This window comes from Nerophis ophidion, linkage group LG24 (assembly GCF_033978795.1).
Source record: "Nerophis ophidion isolate RoL-2023_Sa linkage group LG24, RoL_Noph_v1.0, whole genome shotgun sequence".
Lineage (NCBI taxonomy): Eukaryota > Metazoa > Chordata > Actinopteri > Syngnathiformes > Syngnathidae > Nerophis > Nerophis ophidion.
The window spans coordinates 36,188,142-36,206,605 of NC_084634.1; the positions used below are offsets into that span (position 1 = coordinate 36,188,142).

Below are 18,464 nucleotides of genomic sequence, written 5' to 3' on the forward strand. Positions count from 1 at the left end.
CTTTTGGTCATTTCCCAACAGATATTCTACAACACAAATATTGAAATAACATGCTTTTTGACGACGTTTAATCAACGTTATGTCCTGACATTGATTTTACCGTTGCATTGTGGTCATTTCCCAACCAATATTCTACAACAGAAATACAACGTTGAAACAACATGCTTTTTGCCGACGTTTAATCAATGTCGGGCTCTGACGTTGATTTGACCATTGAATTTTGCTCATTTCCCAACCAATATTGTAAAACACAAATACAACGTTGAAACAACATGTTATTTGACAACTAATCAATGTCGGGCTCTGACGTTGATTTGACCGTTGACTTTTGGTCATTTCCCAACCAAAATTCCACAACACAAACACAACATTAAAACCACACGATTTTTGACCACGTTAAATCAATGTTGGGTTCTGATGTTGATTACATCACAAATATGTTGAAACAACATGCTTTTTGACAACGTTTAATCAATGTCGGGTTCTGACGATATTTGACCATTGACTTTCGGTCATTTCCCAACCAAAATTATACAACGCAAACACAACATTAAAACCGCACAATTTTTGACCACGTTAAATCAATGTTGGGTTCTGATGTTGATTACATCACAAATATGTTGAAACAACATGCTTTGTCACAACGTTTAATCAATGTTGTGTCCTGACGTTGATTTGACCATTGAATTTTGGTCTTTTCCCAACCAATATTCTACAACACAAATACAACGTTGAAACAACATGCTATTTGACGACTAATCAATGTCGGGCTCTGACGTTGATTTGACCGTTGACTTTTGGTCATTTCCCAACAGATATTCTACAACACAAATATTGAAATAACATGCTTTTTGACAACGTTTAATCAACGTTGTGTCCTGACGTTGATTTTACCGTTGCATTGTGGTCATTTCCCAACCAATATTCTACAACACAAACACAACGGTAAAACAATATGCTTTTTGACAACGTTAAATCAATCTTAGGTTTTGACATTGACATTTTATCAAAGAGTACGGTTCTTTTCTCTTGTGTCTAATATACGGGACAGGTCGGACCCCACAATCCTTTTTTCGATTAGAAGCGCATGTAAAATGTTTATCTAATGAGTGACTGGGTGCTTCAAAGGAAATGAAACGTTACCAAAAACGGATTCCTCACCCCTTCCTGCTCCGTCACCGGCTCCGATTGTGATCATGTCAAATTCGGTCTTTTACACTCTTAAAATTACGGATGCTCCAAGTACAGCCCCCAATTTAGACATCCCGCAGTACGGTTTGATTTATACCACAAAATTGAAATGCAAGACAGGTCAGAATTGAGCGTACCAAACTGTCCCACTTGGTGAAAATGAGGCTTTAGTGCTCACCATGTCAACTCTCCTATGACCAACCTTTCCCCTACTAATGATCTCCTCTTTGGTGGCCCTGTAGTTCACAGAAGTGACTACACGTATAGAGGAGGGTATCACTACCACTACCAGCCACCAAGGATCCCTCCACCGGTAGTGTATCCGCCTTTTCCTCTATCTCCTCCAGTGACTTACCACAGACCCCCGCAGGCCCCCATGTGGCCCTATCAGCACACATTCAAGGGCCCGCTGGTACCACAGGTACCCCACATTTACAAAGGTCCTGTCGCGCACCGTCCCCAGCATAAAATCAACGGCCTCTTACCTTACCACTCAAAAAAAGGTCCTTGCCCGACAAAATCCAGCCCCACGGTGGCGACTACGCCTGTGGTGTACCTTCCGACCGTACCTCCCACCCTGAGGCAAACCACACAACCGACCTTGCCACCGACTACTACGACCCCCAAGCCTGTGGTGACCACCACGGCGGCGCCTGCCGTTGAGACCACCGCTCCAGTGCCGGTCAGTACCACAAGCCACCCCATGACCACCGTCAGTCCTGTGGAAACAGGTAGAATATTACCAGACAGGTTTCCTCCTTGTTTTTTTGTGTGTCAGCTAGCAACAGGCATTCGCTTGTTTGGTTGCTGCTGTCTTCTTAAATAATGTGGTTTATTTTTATTAATACACACAGTTAAATGTATTTAAATAATGTGGTTTATTTTTTATTAATACACACAGTTAAATGTATTTATTGTAGCCATGATGAGGGATGGGTACCAAATTCGGAACTCTTATATGCACGGACCAAATTCTGTAGGTAGGGATTCATGTAGAATCAAAAGCTGCAATATTTCGATACCTTTGCTGCACATGACGTTGAGTCTGGTTGCAAAATCTTTGCTGGGAAAAAAATCACTCAGAGTGGACTCAGTGGACTGCCTCTAGACCAGGGTTCGGCAACCCAAAATGTTAAAGGAGCCATATTGGACCAAAAATACAAAAACTAATCCGTCTGGAGCCGCAAAAAATTTAAAAGCCATATTCCATACAGATAGTCTGTCATGAGATATAAATTGAATTAAGAGGAGTTAAAGGAAACTAAATGAGCTCAAATATAGCTACAAATGAGGCATAATAATGCAATATGTACATATAGCTAGCCTCAATAGCATGTTAGCATCGATTAGCTTGCAGTGACCAAATATGTGTGATTAGCACTCCACACAAGTCAATAACGTCAACAAAACTCACCTTTGTGCATTCATGCACAACTTTAAAAGTTTGGTGGAAAAAATTAGACAGAAAAAGAAGTGGCATAAAACACGTCTTAGAAAGTCGGAGAAAGTTATACATGTAAACAAACTACGGTGAGTTCAAGGATCACCAAAATTAGTAGGACAAAACGGCGCTGGCCAAATACTTGAATTAGTGAAGCATGTTTAATGTAAACAGTGTGCTTTATAGCAATTAGGGAGGTTTGTGTCATGTTTGTCCTCCTACAGAAACCATACTAAAACAAAAAATATATTCTTAATATTTTTTTCTCCTCATCTTTTTCCGTTTTTCATACAGTTTTGAAAAAGCTCCAGAGAGCCACTATGGCGGCGCTAAAGATGCGGCTCTAGAGCCGCGGGTTGCCGACCCCCGTTCTAGACTATGTTGCAATTTTCCATGCCAACAAAGAAAGTATACGGATAGAAAACACGCTGAGTGAGCTAGCTCGATGCTAATCTACATGGGATTTGCCATAGACATGCTACTGATTATCATTTGCAATTCTCCCTGGTGATTTTTAACACCTCCAAATTTTTGTAACGAATTGTTTGTGTGTAGAGATGTCCGATAATGGCCTTTTTGCCAATATCCGATATTCCAATATTGTTCAACTCTTTGATTACCGATTCCGATATCAACCGATACCGATATACACAGTCGTGGAATTAACATATTAGTATGCCTAATTTAATTTAACAATTTTAAGTTTCTCTGTGTAAATAAGTGGAGATTACAGAAAGTTTGAGACATGCTTCCCCTGACTTGATGATAAACTAGTTTGAGAAGAATGTGTTTATATTATTGAAAAGACTGCTTTTTCAATATTGACTATTATGTGTGACACCCTACTGAAGGTTAAATTCAGTGTAAGAATTATGTCATTACGTTAAGATAAAAGTTGTAATTAGAGATGTCCGAAAATGGCTTTTTGGCTGATATTCCGATATTGTCCGTCAAGCGGTGCGGCTTCATAGCTCACCAAAGTCGTACTAAAACATTTTGATAGATTTTTGAGCGTTTGTGTAATGTTCAATATTTTCAATGGAACATTTAAAAATGTTGGTGTTTTTTACTTGAGTCATATTGCAGTCTACACGTATCTCTTACGTTTGACTGCCATCTACCTGTCACACTTATCATTACACCATGTACCAAAAAAAATGGCTTCGAGGTGGGTAAGCTCAACCAATCAGGCGCACTGGGTTATAGGGCGCACCGTCGAGTTTTGAGAAAACAAAAATTTTAAGCGCGCCTCATAGTCCGGAAAATACGTAGTCATTGCTAAGCTTTAATATTCAGCCATGATAAATGACTGTTGTTTCGGTTATGTGACTTTGCCCCAATGTCTAGGGTTGCTTAGAGCCTCCAATATAGAGCACACCAATATTTTACCCCCAAAATATTATGACACCAGTCTTTTCTCAGACACACTGAACCATTCTGTCGTAAATTGGACTGAAATAACTGATGATTCAAACTTGCATGTTTGCTCAACACAACAATAAATGCAACACTTGTTTGTGCACAATTTGGTGTATTCCAATGAAAGATGACCAATGCCTTGCAATGGAAGTTGAGTGATAAAATATCTCTTAAAGATAAGAGTTGCATTTAGATTGAAAGTTTGCACACAGATCTGTGTGCAAACTTTTGTCAAGTGTTGGTGACGAGTGGACAACCACTCCCAAGTCCTTTGTTAGGTGTTGTTATGTCTTCTCTTGTGTGGCGTCCTTTTCATTCACACACCTGTGATGAAAAGATAAGACCAATGTGATCAAACATCCTTTGACCATTTTCTGGAGACGATGCACAAAGCCTAAAAGTTCTCTGTGCATCTCTAACAAGTCTTCTTACCTGGTCAAAGACTCGAAGGGTTCCATTAACGCTGCCATGTTGATCACCAGAGACAGACTCTCAGTGCAGGAGCCGGCCCTTGGACCTGGTCTTTATTATCGACAGCTCGCGCAGCATCCGTCCGAGCGATTTCGAGAAGGTCAAGATATTCCTGGCGGACATGGTGGACACGTTGGTCGTGGGCTCGGACGCCACAAGAGTAGCGGTGGTCAACTACGCCAGCACGGTGAAGATCGAGTTCCTGCTCAAGGACCACTTCAACAAAGCCGACATGAAAAAGGCCATCTCTCGGATCGAGCCCCTGGCGGCAGGCACTATGACGGGTTTGGCCATCAGGACAGCGTTGAACAAAGCCTTCATCGAGCAGTCCGGAGCCCGGCCTCGCTCGAGGAACATCGCCAAAGTGGCCATTATTGTGACGGACGGGAGACCTCAGGACCAAGTGGAGGAAGTATCCGCCACCGCCCGGGCTGCGGGCATCCAGATCTACGCGGTCGGGGTGGACCGCGCCGACATGGCGTCTCTGAGGCAGATGGCGAGCTTACCTTTGGACGACCATGTCTTCTACGTGGAGACCTACGGCGTTATCGAGAAGCTCACCTCCGAGTTTCGGGAGACCCTGTGCGGTAGGACTCAGACGGAACAAGAATCCTTCTAATACCTATACCAATAGATTAGATAGTACTTTATTTATTCCGTCAGGAGAGTTCCTTCAGGAAAATTACCAATTTCAGCACAATCCCATTCAAGATCAGACAAACATTACAGGGAGACAGAACAGGATCAATAAGCCGGGTTCTTAAAGTATGAGGCTCCTGCAGTCTAACAGGGGCATTCGGCATTCCTAATCGTCTTGCACTCAGAAACCTAAGACAAAGATTTTAATAAAGAACATGTGAACCTCTTCATAGACTGCAGATGTCGGCACTAGAACCTGAATTGAGCTACAGAATGAATCCCAAAGAAAGTCTTAGAGTTAAACTAGCCTTAAACTTTCAGCTAAAGACATATCTATACGTACTGTGGGGCAAAAAGTATTTAGTCAGCCAGCGATTGTGCAAGTTCTCCCACTTAAAATGATGACAGAGGTCTGTAATTTTCATCATAGGTACACTTCAACTGTGAGACAGAAAGTGAAAAAAAATCCAGGGATTCACATTGTAGGAATTTTAAAGAATTTATTTGTAAATTATGGTGGAAAATAAGTATTTGGTCAACCATTCAAAGCTCTCACTGATGGAAGTGTCAGGCTTTACCCTGACAGTTTGTCCATGTTTTAGTTTTTTCCTCTGCATTTGTCTTTGTTTCCTCTGTGTTTAGTATCTCCTGTCTTTAGTTCCTGTCCGTCATGGGTATTTGTTGTTGAACCCCAAGATGCAGAGACAGAGGCAGGCATAGAATATGAAAACATAATTTAATTAAAACTAAACAAGAACAAGCAAAAGGCACGCACGTGGGCGGAATAACAAACTAAGGGAGCTAGCACTGGAAGCTAGAAAACAAAAAGGAACTTAAGCATGGAAGCTAGTGGATAGCAAACTGAAAAACTGGAAATAACTAATGCTAACAGAAACAGCTTACCGCTACGACGACCAGGACAAAATGTAGCATAACAGGCAGTAGAGCTGTAACAAAACGACACGACAGGTAGCACGACAAGAGTGATATGTGGCAACGACAATACAAATGACAATACAATGATCCAGCACTGACTGGAAGACAAAGTGGGTACAAATAGGAGCGGGCTGATTGACAACAGGTGTGGCCTGGTGCCAATCCGCCGCAGATGAGGTGACAACAGCACACAGGGAGACAAACAGGAAGCTGAACCAAAATAAGAGCACTTGACAGGAACTAAAGACAGGAGATACTAAAGACAGAGGAAACAAAGACAAATGCGGAGGAAAAAACTAAAACATAGACAAACTGTCAGGGGAAAGCCTGACAGGAATGAGGTTTTGGCTCAAAATCTCACGATACATGGCCCCATTCATTCTTTCCTTAACACGGATCAATCGTCCTGTCCCCTTAGCAGAAAAACAGCCCCAAAGCATGATGTTTCCACCCCCATGCTTCACAGTAGGTGTGGTGTTCTTGGGATGCAACTCAGTATTCTTCTTCCTCCAAACACGACGAGTTGAGTTTATACCAAAAAGTTCTATTTTGGTTTCATCTTGACCACATGGCATTCCCCCAATCCTCTGCTGTATCAGACGGGCCTGGACATGCACTGGCTTAAGCAGGGGGACACGTATGGCACTGCAGGATTTGATTCCCTCTCGGCGTAGTGTGTTACTGATGGTAACCTTTGTTACTTTGGTCCCAACTCTCTGCAGGTGTGGTTCTGGGATTTTTGCTCACCGTTCTCATGATCATTTTTACCCCACGGGATGAGATCTTGCGTGGAGCCCCAGATCGAGGGAGATTATCAGTGGATAATTGCTCCAACAGTTGATTTTTTCACACCAAGCTGCTTGCCTATTGTATATTCACTTTTCCCAGTCTGGTGCAGGTGTACAATTCTTTTCCTGGTGTCTTTCAACAGCTCTTTGGTCTTGGCCATAGTGGAGTTTGGAGTCTGACTGTTTGAGGCTGTGGACAGGTGTCTTTTATACAGATAACAAGTTCAAACAAGTGCCATTAACACAAGTAACGAGTGGAGGACAGAAGAGCTTCTACAAGAAGAAGTTACAGGTCTGTGAGAGCCAGAGATCTTCCTTATTTGAAGTGACCAAATACTTATTTTCCACCATAATTTACAACTAAATTCTTTAAAATTCCTACAATGTGAATTCCTAGATTTTTTTTTCACATTCTGTCTGTCACAGTTGAAGTGTACCTATGATGAAAATTACAGACCTCTGTCATCATTTTAAGTGGGAGAACTTGCACAATCGCTGGCTGACTAAATACTTTTTTGCCCCACTGTACATGGTGTACTATTACAGACAGAACCTCATTTAGTTCCAGTTATTGTCAAAATTTTACCCGTGTCACCTCCCAGGTGTCACCATTTTTTGCTACTTTCGCTTGCCAGAACAATCTAACGTCAACGTTTGAGTTAAACAATATTACATCGAATTTTGGTGAATAGCTTTGCATTTGTACGGCTATTTCTACAGGTGTCGTATACAACGTTTTAACGTCCGATACAATACCAATATTGGAGCCTTAAGTGTATGCCGATACCAATATTAATACGATACGATATCAGCAGGAATCATAGTACATACTCGGGTTGTAAAGTATACATTACAATTCTCTGTTTAAAAAGTACCAGTTCCGGGGCATGACGGCGCTTCTTCACGTCGTGACATTGCTGGTTTTACGAGCAGAGGAGCATATTTGGCAGTGCACAATCACAGAGTACTTACAAGCAGACACAGTGTGTAGACAGAAAAGGGAGAACGGACGCATTTTGGCCTAAAAACCAAAGTTAAACTTGATATTATAACACTGGAACGCCCTAAGTTAGCTCGTGGCTAAAGTTGAGCTGCAGTCTGCAGTGTTCTAGCTACTTCTAAATCACTAATCCTCGTCTCCATGGCGACAAATAAAGTGAGTTTCTTAAAAGTATCATCACTGCAGGACGAGGAATAGCTAAACACGCCGTAGGATAGGACCCTGAACGTAAACAAATGTCATGGGTGGATCTACACCTGGCATCCACTGTAATGATACCAAATACAAGAGCGTATCTAGTCGATACTTTTATGATTACATCAATAATTTTATCGTCACAATTTTTTTATAATTTATACTATGTTTATAAACTCAGGAAATATGTCCCTGGACACATGAAGACTTTGAATATGACCAATGTATGATCCTGTAACTTCTTGGTATCGGATCGATACCTAAAGGTTTGGTATCATCCAAAACTAATGTCAAGCATCCAAACAACAGAAGAATAAGTGATTATTACATTTTAACAGTAGTGTTCAGAGAGAAAGTAAGCAGATATTAACAGTAAATGAAGAAGTGGATTTATAATCCTATTTTACAGTTTGTCCCTCATAATTTTGACAAAATAATAGAATATGTTACCGCATATGTCAGCAGCTAAATTAGGAGCTTTTGTTTATTTAATTACTACTAAAAGACAAGTTGTCTTGTATGCAATAATAAACATAAGTTTAATGTACCATAACATTTTTTGTTAAAATAAAGCCCATAATGCCATTATTTTGTGGTCCCCCTTAGTTACAAAAAGTACCGAAAAGTATCTAAATACATTTTGGTACTAAAATATTGGTATCGGGACAACACAAGTTCATACTTTTATTATTTTGTAGTGCGGAACATTATAAAAGGCTAGATCGATTGAAATTACTCAGAGAATAAGGATAGGTATGAAAACACTAACCTTTTTAATGATTTTAAAGTGTTTATTTGCGTTTTCGGTGCCACCTAGTGGTCACAATAATTCACGGCATGTTAAGAAACGTTTACTTTCTAATATGCTTCGACTTTTGTCTGTTTAAGTAATATGCAACTATAACTATTTGACAAAATGTTAACAATTAAAGTACCACTGATAGTCACACACACACTAGTTTTGGTGACCCATCCCCTTGTTCTACCCCCTGGAAAGTGAGGGGAGCAGTGAGCAGCAGCGGTGACCGCGCTCGGGAATCACTTTGGTGATTTAAACCCCAATTCCGACCCTGTGTTTTACAAAGCAATATTGTTCAATTAAGGAGACTTATTATGCACAATATGCCTCACTTGCGCTATTTTATGCCTGCCGAGCTGATGTGTAGCTGCTAGTAGCCTACCACCGTTACCTTTTGTCAGTGACTTAACGAAAATACAACAAAATACCACATTTGTGTGCTAATCAGAGGACATTCAGAGGTTAACTTTGCACAAGTCAACATGCTCCAGGACTGTTTTTATCGGAACTTATAACACAGATTTTAGGTGCATGTGACGCTTGGGTGGCATCGTGGTGCGTGTTTGCGTTCTCGTGGGTGCGGCGGAGATGGAACACAGCGTGAAAGTAGGAATGATAATTTATTTACACACTATAAAACAGACTAGGAACAAAAAGACTTGCACAAAGGCACTAAGACAAAAGAAACAGAAATCGCTAGCATGGAGGCTAGGGACATAAACAGGGCAGGAATAGCGTGGAAGCTAACAAGTATCAAGAGAAGGTTACCACAATGCGGGAAGAGCGACGTCATCTGTTGCGTAGAAGCAAGTAAGAGTCCGAGAACCAATGGCGAACAAAGGAAGTCTTAAATAAGGAGATAATCACAAATCAGGTGCGCGAAGACAAACAAGAGACAGGTGACACTAATGAGTTACTATGACAACAGAAACAAAACAGGAAGTGCCACCAGGAACTAAGGACGTCAAATACAAAACAGGGTGATAACAAAACCAGAACATGCCACGATCCAAGTCGTGGATCATGACAGTGCGAGCCGATATCATCCGACTTGTTTATTTTGCCGATATTGGATCGGGACACTCCGAATTATTTCATACAAGTTTCAAAACTAGCATCCTCTGGGTTTTGCTTAACTATTTTAATTCCCGTAAATCCCTTCGTGCGTACAACCAGTTTGACAATCAACGTCCAGCAGACGTTTGAACAAATGAGGTTCTGCTCTAAACTCATTTTACATATAAATCCCATTGATCCCAAGTCTACTGTTTTATCATTTTGTTCCGATCAATACCAAGTGAATTTACAGGGATTAATTAAGATTTGAATACATTTTCAGTATTATGTAGGGTAGAACATAACCTGTACGTCCTACAACAGACCTGGGCAAATTAAGACCTGGGGGCCACATTTTTCAATCCGGACATTCCCAAATAATTTTTTGGATCTTCAAGATGGAAAGTGTAGCTGCCATTATGATGTTTTCTAATGACCGTAAGTCTTCAACTACAAAGGGTCGGCAACCCAAAATGTTGAAAGCGTCATATTGGACCAAACATACAAAAATAAATCTATCTGGAGCCGCAAAACTAATTTAAAAGCCATATTACATACATATAGTGTGTCATGAGATATAAATTGAATTAAGAGGACTTAAAGGAAACTAAATGAGCTCAAATATAGCTACAAACGAGGCATGATGATGCAATATGTACATACAGCTAGCCTAAATAGCATGTTAGCATCGATTAGCTTGCAGTCAAGCAGTGACTAAATATGTCTGATTAGCACTCCACACAAGTCAATAACATCAACAAAACTCACCTTTGTGCATTCACGCAAAACGTTAAAAGTTTGGTGGACAAAATGAGACAGAAAAAGAAGTGGCATAAAACACGTCCTGGAAGTCGGAGAAAGTTTTACATGTAAACCAGGGGTCGGCAACCCGGGGCTCTAGAGGCGTATGCGGCTCTTTAGCGCCGCCCTTGTGGCTCTCTGGAGCTTTTTCAAAAATGTAGGAAAAATGGAAAAAGATGAGTGGGAAAAACGTATTTTTTGTCTTAATATGGTTTCTGTAGGAGGACAAACATGACACAAACCTCCCTAATTGTTATAAAGCACACTGTTTGTTTTAAACATGCTTCACTGATTCGAGAATTTGGCGAGCGCCGTTTTGTCCTACTAATTTTGACGGCCCTTGAACTCACCGTAGTTTGTTTACTTTACATGTATAACTTTCTTCGACTTTCTAAGACGTGTTTAATGCCACTTCTTTTTCTGTCTCATTTTGTCCACCAAACTTTTAACGTTGTTTATGAATACACAAAGGTGAGTTTTGTTGATGTTATTGACTTGTGTGGAGTGCTATTCAAGTTTACCGATGCTAACATGCTATTTAGGCTAGCTAAAAATGTACAGATTGCATCATTATGCCTCATTTGTAGCTATGTTTGAGCCATTTAGTTTCCTTTAAGTCCTCTTAATTCAATTTATATCTCTTGACACACTATCTGTATGTAATATGGCTTTTAATTTTTCGCGGCTCAAGACCATGATTGCCAACCCTCCCAGATTTTCCGGGAGACTCCCGAAATTCAGCGCCTCTCCCGAAAACAAATTTTCTCCTGAAAATCTCGGGAAATTCAGGTGGAGCTGTAGGCCACGCCTCCTCCAGCTCCATGTGTACCCGAGTGACGTGCCGACAGCCAGTTTTCACGTCCGCTTTCCCACAATATAAACAGAGTGCCTGCCCAATGACGTTATAACTGTAGAATGATCGAGGGCGAATTCTTGGTTTCTTATTGTTAGGCAGTCTCATTAACGTCCTCCCCGCGTGGCAACAACACACAACAACAGCAGTCACGTTTTTGTCCACCGTAAAGCAGTTAGACTGCCGTAAACAGAAATGTTGTGACACTCTTAAACAGGACAATACTGCCATCTACTGTGCATGCATATGCGACAATAACATTATAAATAAAGATTTCTACACATACTGCGATGAGGTGGCGACTTGTCCAGGGTGTACTACGCCTTCCGCCAGATTGTAGCTGAGATAGGCACTAGCAACCCCAAAGGGAATAAGCGGTAGGAAATGGATGGATGGATAGCTTTAAATACACTCCTCCCGTCTTAACCACGCTCCTCGCCCAACCCCCGACCACGCCCCCCAACACCCTCCTCCCGAAATCGGAGGTCTCAAGGTTGACAAGTATGCTCCAGATGGATTTGTTTTTGTATTTTTGGTCCAATATGGCTCTATCAACATTTTGGGTTGCCGAGCCCTGATGTAAACAAACCACGGTGAGTTCAAAGACCGCCAAAATTAGTAGGACCAAACGGCGCTCGCCAAATACTTGCATCAGTGAAGCATGTTTAATACAAACAGTGTGCTTTATAACGATTGGTGAGGTTTGTGTCATGTTTGTCCTACAGAAACCATATCAAAACAAAAAAATATATATTTTCCCTTTCATCTTTTTCCATTTTTCATACATTTTTGAAAAAGCTCCAGAGAACCACGGGGGCGGCGCTAAAGAACCGCATGCGGCTCTAGAGCCCCGGGTTGCCGACCCCCGAACTATACAAAGTATTTCAATTGTTGGAATCTGAGCTTTTGCATGATATACTAGTTACTATGGTAATCTAATGAGTTACTATGGTAATCTAATTAGTTACTATGGTACTCTAATGAGTTACTATGGTAATCTAATGAGTTACTATGGTAATCTAATGAGTTACTATGGTACTCTAATGAGTTACTATGGTAATCTAATGAGTTACTATGGTACTCTAATAAGTTACTATGGTAATCTAATTAGTTACTATGGTAATCTAATGAGTTACTATGGTACTCTAATGAGTTACTATGGTGATCTAATTAGTTACTATGGTACTCTAATGAGTTACTATGGTAATCTAATTAGTTACTATGGTACTCTAATGAGTTACTATGGTACTCTAATGAGTTACTATGGTAATCTAATTAGTTACTATGGTACTCTAATGAGTTACTATGGTAATCTAATGAGTTACTATGGTACTCTAATGAGTTACTATGGTAATCTAATTAGTTACTATGGTACTCTAATGAGTTACTATGGTAATCTAATTAGTTACTATGGTACTCTAATGAGTTACTATGGTAATCTAATTAGTTACTATGGTACTCTAATGAGTTACTATGGTAATCTAATGAGTTACTATGGTAATCTAATTAGTTACTACGGTACTCTAATGAGTTACTATGGTAATCTAATTAGTTACTATGGTACTCTAATGAGTTACTATGGCAATCTAATTAGTTACTATCGTACTCTAATGAGTTACTATGGCAATCTAATTAGTTACTATCGTACTCTAATGAGTTACTATGGTAATCTAATGAGTTACTATGGTACTCTAATGAGTTACTATGGTAATCTAATGAGTTACTATGGTACTCTAATGAGTTACTATGGTAATCTAATTAGTTACTATGGTACTCTAATGAGTTACTATGGTAATCTAATTAGTTACTATGGTACTCTAATGGGTTACTATGGCAATCTAATTAGTTACTATGGTACTCTAATGAGTTACTATGGTAATCTAATGAGTTACTATGGTACTCTAATGAGTTGCTATGGTAATCTAATGAGTTACTATGGTAATCTAATGAGTTACTATGGTAATCTAATGAGTTACTATGGTAATCTAATGAGTTACTATGGTAATCTAATGAGTTGCTATGGTAATCTAATGAGTTACTATGGTAATCTAATGAGTTACTATGGTAATCTAATGAGTTGCTATGGTAATCTAATTAGTTACTATAGTACTCTAATGAGTTACTATGGTAATCTAATTAGTTACTATGGTACTCTAATGAGTTACTATGGTAATTAGTTACTATGGTACTCTAATGAGTTACTATGGCAATCTAATTAGTTACTATGGTACTCTAATGAGTTACTATGGTAATCTAATTAGTTACTATGGTACTCTAATGAGTTACTATGGCAATCTAATGAGTTACTATCGTACTCATTTTTAATGAGTTACTATGGTAATCTAATGAGTTACTATGGTACTCTAATGAGTCACTATGGTAATCTAATGAGTTGCTATGGTAATCTAATGAGTTACTATTGTAATCTAATTAGTTACTATGGTAATCCAATGAGTTACTATGGTAATCTAATGAGTTACTATGGTACTCTAATGAGTTACTATGGTAATCTAATGAGTTGCTATGGTACTCTAATGAGTTACTATGGTAATTAATGAGTTACTATGGTAATCTAATGAGTTGCTATGGTAATCAAATGAGTTACTATGGTAATCTAATGAGTTACTATGGTAATCTAAAGAGTTGCTATGGTAATCTAATTAGTTACTATAGTACTCTAATGAGTTACTATGGTAATCTAATTAGTTACTATGGTACTCTAATGAGTTACTATGGTAATTAATTTTCTATGGTACTCTAATGAGTTACTATGGCAATCTAATTAGTTACTATGGTACTCTAATGAGTTACTATGGTAATCTAATTAGTTACTATAGTTCTCTAATGAGTTACTATGGCAATCTAATGAGTTACTATCGTACTCATTTTTAATGAGTTACTATGGTAATCTAATGAGTTACTATGGTACTCTAATGAGTTACTATGGTAATCTAATGAGTTACTATGGTAATCTAATTAGTTACTATGGTACTCTAATGAGTTACTATGGCAATCTAATGAGTTACTATCGTACTCATTTTTAATGAGTTACTATCGTACTCATTTTTAATTAGTTACTATGGTACTCTAATGAGTTACTATGGTAATCTAATGAGTTACTATGGTAATCTAATGAGTTACTATGGTAATCTAATGAGTTACTATGGTAATCTAATGAGTTGCTATGGTAATCTAATGAGTTACTATGGTAATCTAATGAGTTACTATGGTAATCTAATGAGTTGCTATGGTAATCTAATTAGTTACTATAGTACTCTAATGAGTTACTATGGTAATCTAATTAGTTACTATGGTACTCTAATGAGTTACTATGGTAATTAGTTACTATGGTACTCTAATGAGTTACTATGGCAATCTAATTAGTTACTATGGTACTCTAATGAGTTACTATGGTAATCTAATTAGTTACTATGGTACTCTAATGAGTTACTATGGCAATCTAATGAGTTACTATCGTACTCATTTTTAATGAGTTACTATGGTAATCTAATGAGTTACTATGGTACTCTAATGAGTCACTATGGTAATCTAATGAGTTGCTATGGTAATCTAATGAGTTACTATTGTAATCTAATTAGTTACTATGGTAATCCAATGAGTTACTATGGTAATCTAATGAGTTACTATGGTACTCTAATGAGTTACTATGGTAATCTAATGAGTTGCTATGGTACTCTAATGAGTTACTATGGTAATTAATGAGTTACTATGGTAATCTAATGAGTTGCTATGGTAATCAAATGAGTTACTATGGTAATCTAATGAGTTACTATGGTAATCTAAAGAGTTGCTATGGTAATCTAATTAGTTACTATAGTACTCTAATGAGTTACTATGGTAATCTAATTAGTTACTATGGTACTCTAATGAGTTACTATGGTAATTAATTTTCTATGGTACTCTAATGAGTTACTATGGCAATCTAATTAGTTACTATGGTACTCTAATGAGTTACTATGGTAATCTAATTAGTTACTATAGTTCTCTAATGAGTTACTATGGCAATCTAATGAGTTACTATCGTACTCATTTTTAATGAGTTACTATGGTAATCTAATGAGTTACTATGGTACTCTAATGAGTTACTATGGTAATCTAATGAGTTACTATGGTAATCTAATTAGTTACTATGGTACTCTAATGAGTTACTATGGCAATCTAATGAGTTACTATCGTACTCATTTTTAATGAGTTACTATCGTACTCATTTTTAATTAGTTACTATGGTAATCTAATGAGTTGCTATGGTACTCTAAGGATCCAAGCAGTGTGGGTGGGAAGCATTTCCACATAGTTTTTCAAGGGTGGCCAGCCTGAAATGCAGAAGGAAATTTTTACAACAAAGTTCTAAAGCAGGGGTCGGGAACCTTTTTGCCTGAGAGAGCCATGAAAGCCAAATATTTTAAAATGTATTTCCGTGAGAGCCGTATAATATTTTTTAAGACTGAATACAACTAAATGTCTGCATTTTTAAGGAAGACCAACATGTTTAGGGTTTAATAAATCTCCTATTCTTTTTAATAACATTCTTATTCTGAAGTTAACCAATAATAAATCAAATACTTCTTACCATTAATGTGACTTCTTGAACAAGTCTGGTGGAAAACAGATGGATGGATAAAATGCATGAGAATGTTTTATATTTTGAACGGTATTTTTAGCACTGTGATTACTAGCGGAATTATTCATAATTATCCTGTTAAGCCAGGGGTGTCCAAACTTTTTCCACTGAGGGCCGCACACTGAAAAATCAGAGCAAGTGGGGGCTATTTTCATAATTTTTATTTTAAAAACCAATACAATATATGTATAAAAATATACATTTAGGCCTCCACTCAGTAATGATCCCGGGGACCCAAAGGGTTTTGGTCAGAAAAAATATTAAAAATGTGTCATTATTCAGTATTATAATTTTTATTATTATGCAAGTTTTAAATCTCTAGATCAACATTCGACAAAAAAAAAATGGAAAAAACACACAATATGCAATATTTTCACCCAATATGTTTTTTAGGTGGAATATTTGAGTTTATATAATAATTGGAGCTTTAATTTTGGATTTTGATTCATTATTATTTTTTGAGCAATTACACTTAAAAACAAATCACACTAAAATATTTACGGACCCAAAAGTGTCCTACTTATTAAAGTGTTAAAAAATAAAATATACATTTTATTTACCGTTTACTTTTAGCACAATAATCTCAAGATCAACTTCAGATATATCCGTCAATTTTAAGTTTTATTGATGTTTATGTTTTGTTTGTTTGTTTTAGGCGCTTCTTTAAAAAAAAAAAAAGAAACAGTTCAGTTTTTATATGGTCAAACACAAAATATGCAACATTTCCCCCAAAAAATATCTCAAAGTGGAATATTTAATGTGATGTCATCGAAGCCTTGAATCGGTCAATAATTCAAAATGACATTGATTTTGATTCATTATTATTTTTTAAAGAAAGCAATGTGTTATAAGAGTAAAAGCATTGCAACAATTTCTTGTTACATTTCACCTGTTTGCTCTTTTATACCACTTTTTATGTTTTTAATTTTTTTTTAATTGTATTCTTAAAATGTGTCGTGGGGCCGTTAAAAAAATACCCGTGGGCCACACTTTGGACAGCCCTATGTTAAGCAATGTCAGCTAAGATTTATCTGAGAGCCAGATGATTTCATCAAAAGAGCCACATCTGGCTCTAGAGCCATAGGTTCCCTACCCCTGTTCTAAAGCTTAGTGATATGTCAGATTGGTGTGGTGTTGTTTTTTTTTTTTCACTTTGCGTTCATATTTCGCTGTTGCATTTTTTTGTGTTTCGCTTGATAGTAAAATATGTTGATGAGGAAGTGTGACGTTCATATGTTGTCAATATTCAGTGTTTTATCGCTCATAGTTAATATTGTAGATCCCACATTCTTTATTTTCATGGACATTCTGGGTGTCTCATTCAGTAAAAAAAATTAAAAATTATATTCCGTTTTTTAAGGCGGACTGTCATAAAGTTTTTAGCATTCAGTCATTATTGTGTGAGGTTTTGTATTAGTTATCGTAAAAATCAGATATACAGGCCCCCAGACAGATTTTTTTTCTCTAAATTTGGCCCCCAAGTCAAAATAATTGCCCAGGCCTGTCCTATATATATATATATATATATATATATATATATATATATATATATATATATATATATATATATATATATATATAACAAAGTGCAAAGCCATAGGCTCACTCAATTTCAGTAAATAACTTAAATTTGGAACACAGCATCATCGTTTTCACAGCTTTTTGGTTGTTAGAGGTAGAGAGTGTTTTAAAGGCCTACTGAAAGCCACTACTAGCGACCACTTAGTCTGATAGTTTATATATCAATGATGAGACATTAACATTGCAACACATGCCAATTCGGCTTTTTTAGTTTACTAAATTGCAGTTTTAAATTTCGCGCGGAAGTATCATGCTAAAACGTCGCGGTATGATGACACGTGCGCGTGACGTCATGCATTGTAGTGGAGGTTTTGGTTCCAGCACCGTTCCCAGCTATAAGTCGTCTCTTTTCATCGTATAATTCCACATGTGTTGCTGAATTTTTTGCAATTTGTTCAATGAAAAATGGAGACGTCAAAGAAGAAAGCTGTAGGTGGGAAGCGGGGTATTGCGGCCGCCTTTAGCAACACAAACACATTTTGATGTTTACATTCCCGAAAGATGACAATATTCAGTGTTTTATCGCTCATAGTTAATATTGTAGATCCCACATTCTTTATTTTTCATGGACATTCTGGGTGTCTCATTCAGTAAAAAAAATTAAAAATGATATTCCGTTTTTTAAGGCGGACTGTCATAAAGTTTTTAGCAT

At 37.8% G+C, this 18,464-nt stretch overlaps 1 protein-coding gene across 2 annotated transcripts in view; it reads left to right on the forward strand.

The window, feature by feature from the left end:
• Positions 1-18,464, forward strand: part of LOC133542397 (matrilin-3-like) — a 41,027-nt gene that overhangs the window by 16,067 nt on the left and 6,496 nt on the right. For both annotated transcript variants that reach the window (XM_061886466.1, XM_061886465.1), the window contains exons 3-4: positions 1,434-1,922; positions 4,534-5,109. In XM_061886466.1, the coding sequence (XP_061742450.1) occupies positions 1,434-1,922; positions 4,534-5,109 (1,065 nt within the window). The remainder of the gene's footprint in view (positions 1-1,433; positions 1,923-4,533; positions 5,110-18,464) is intronic.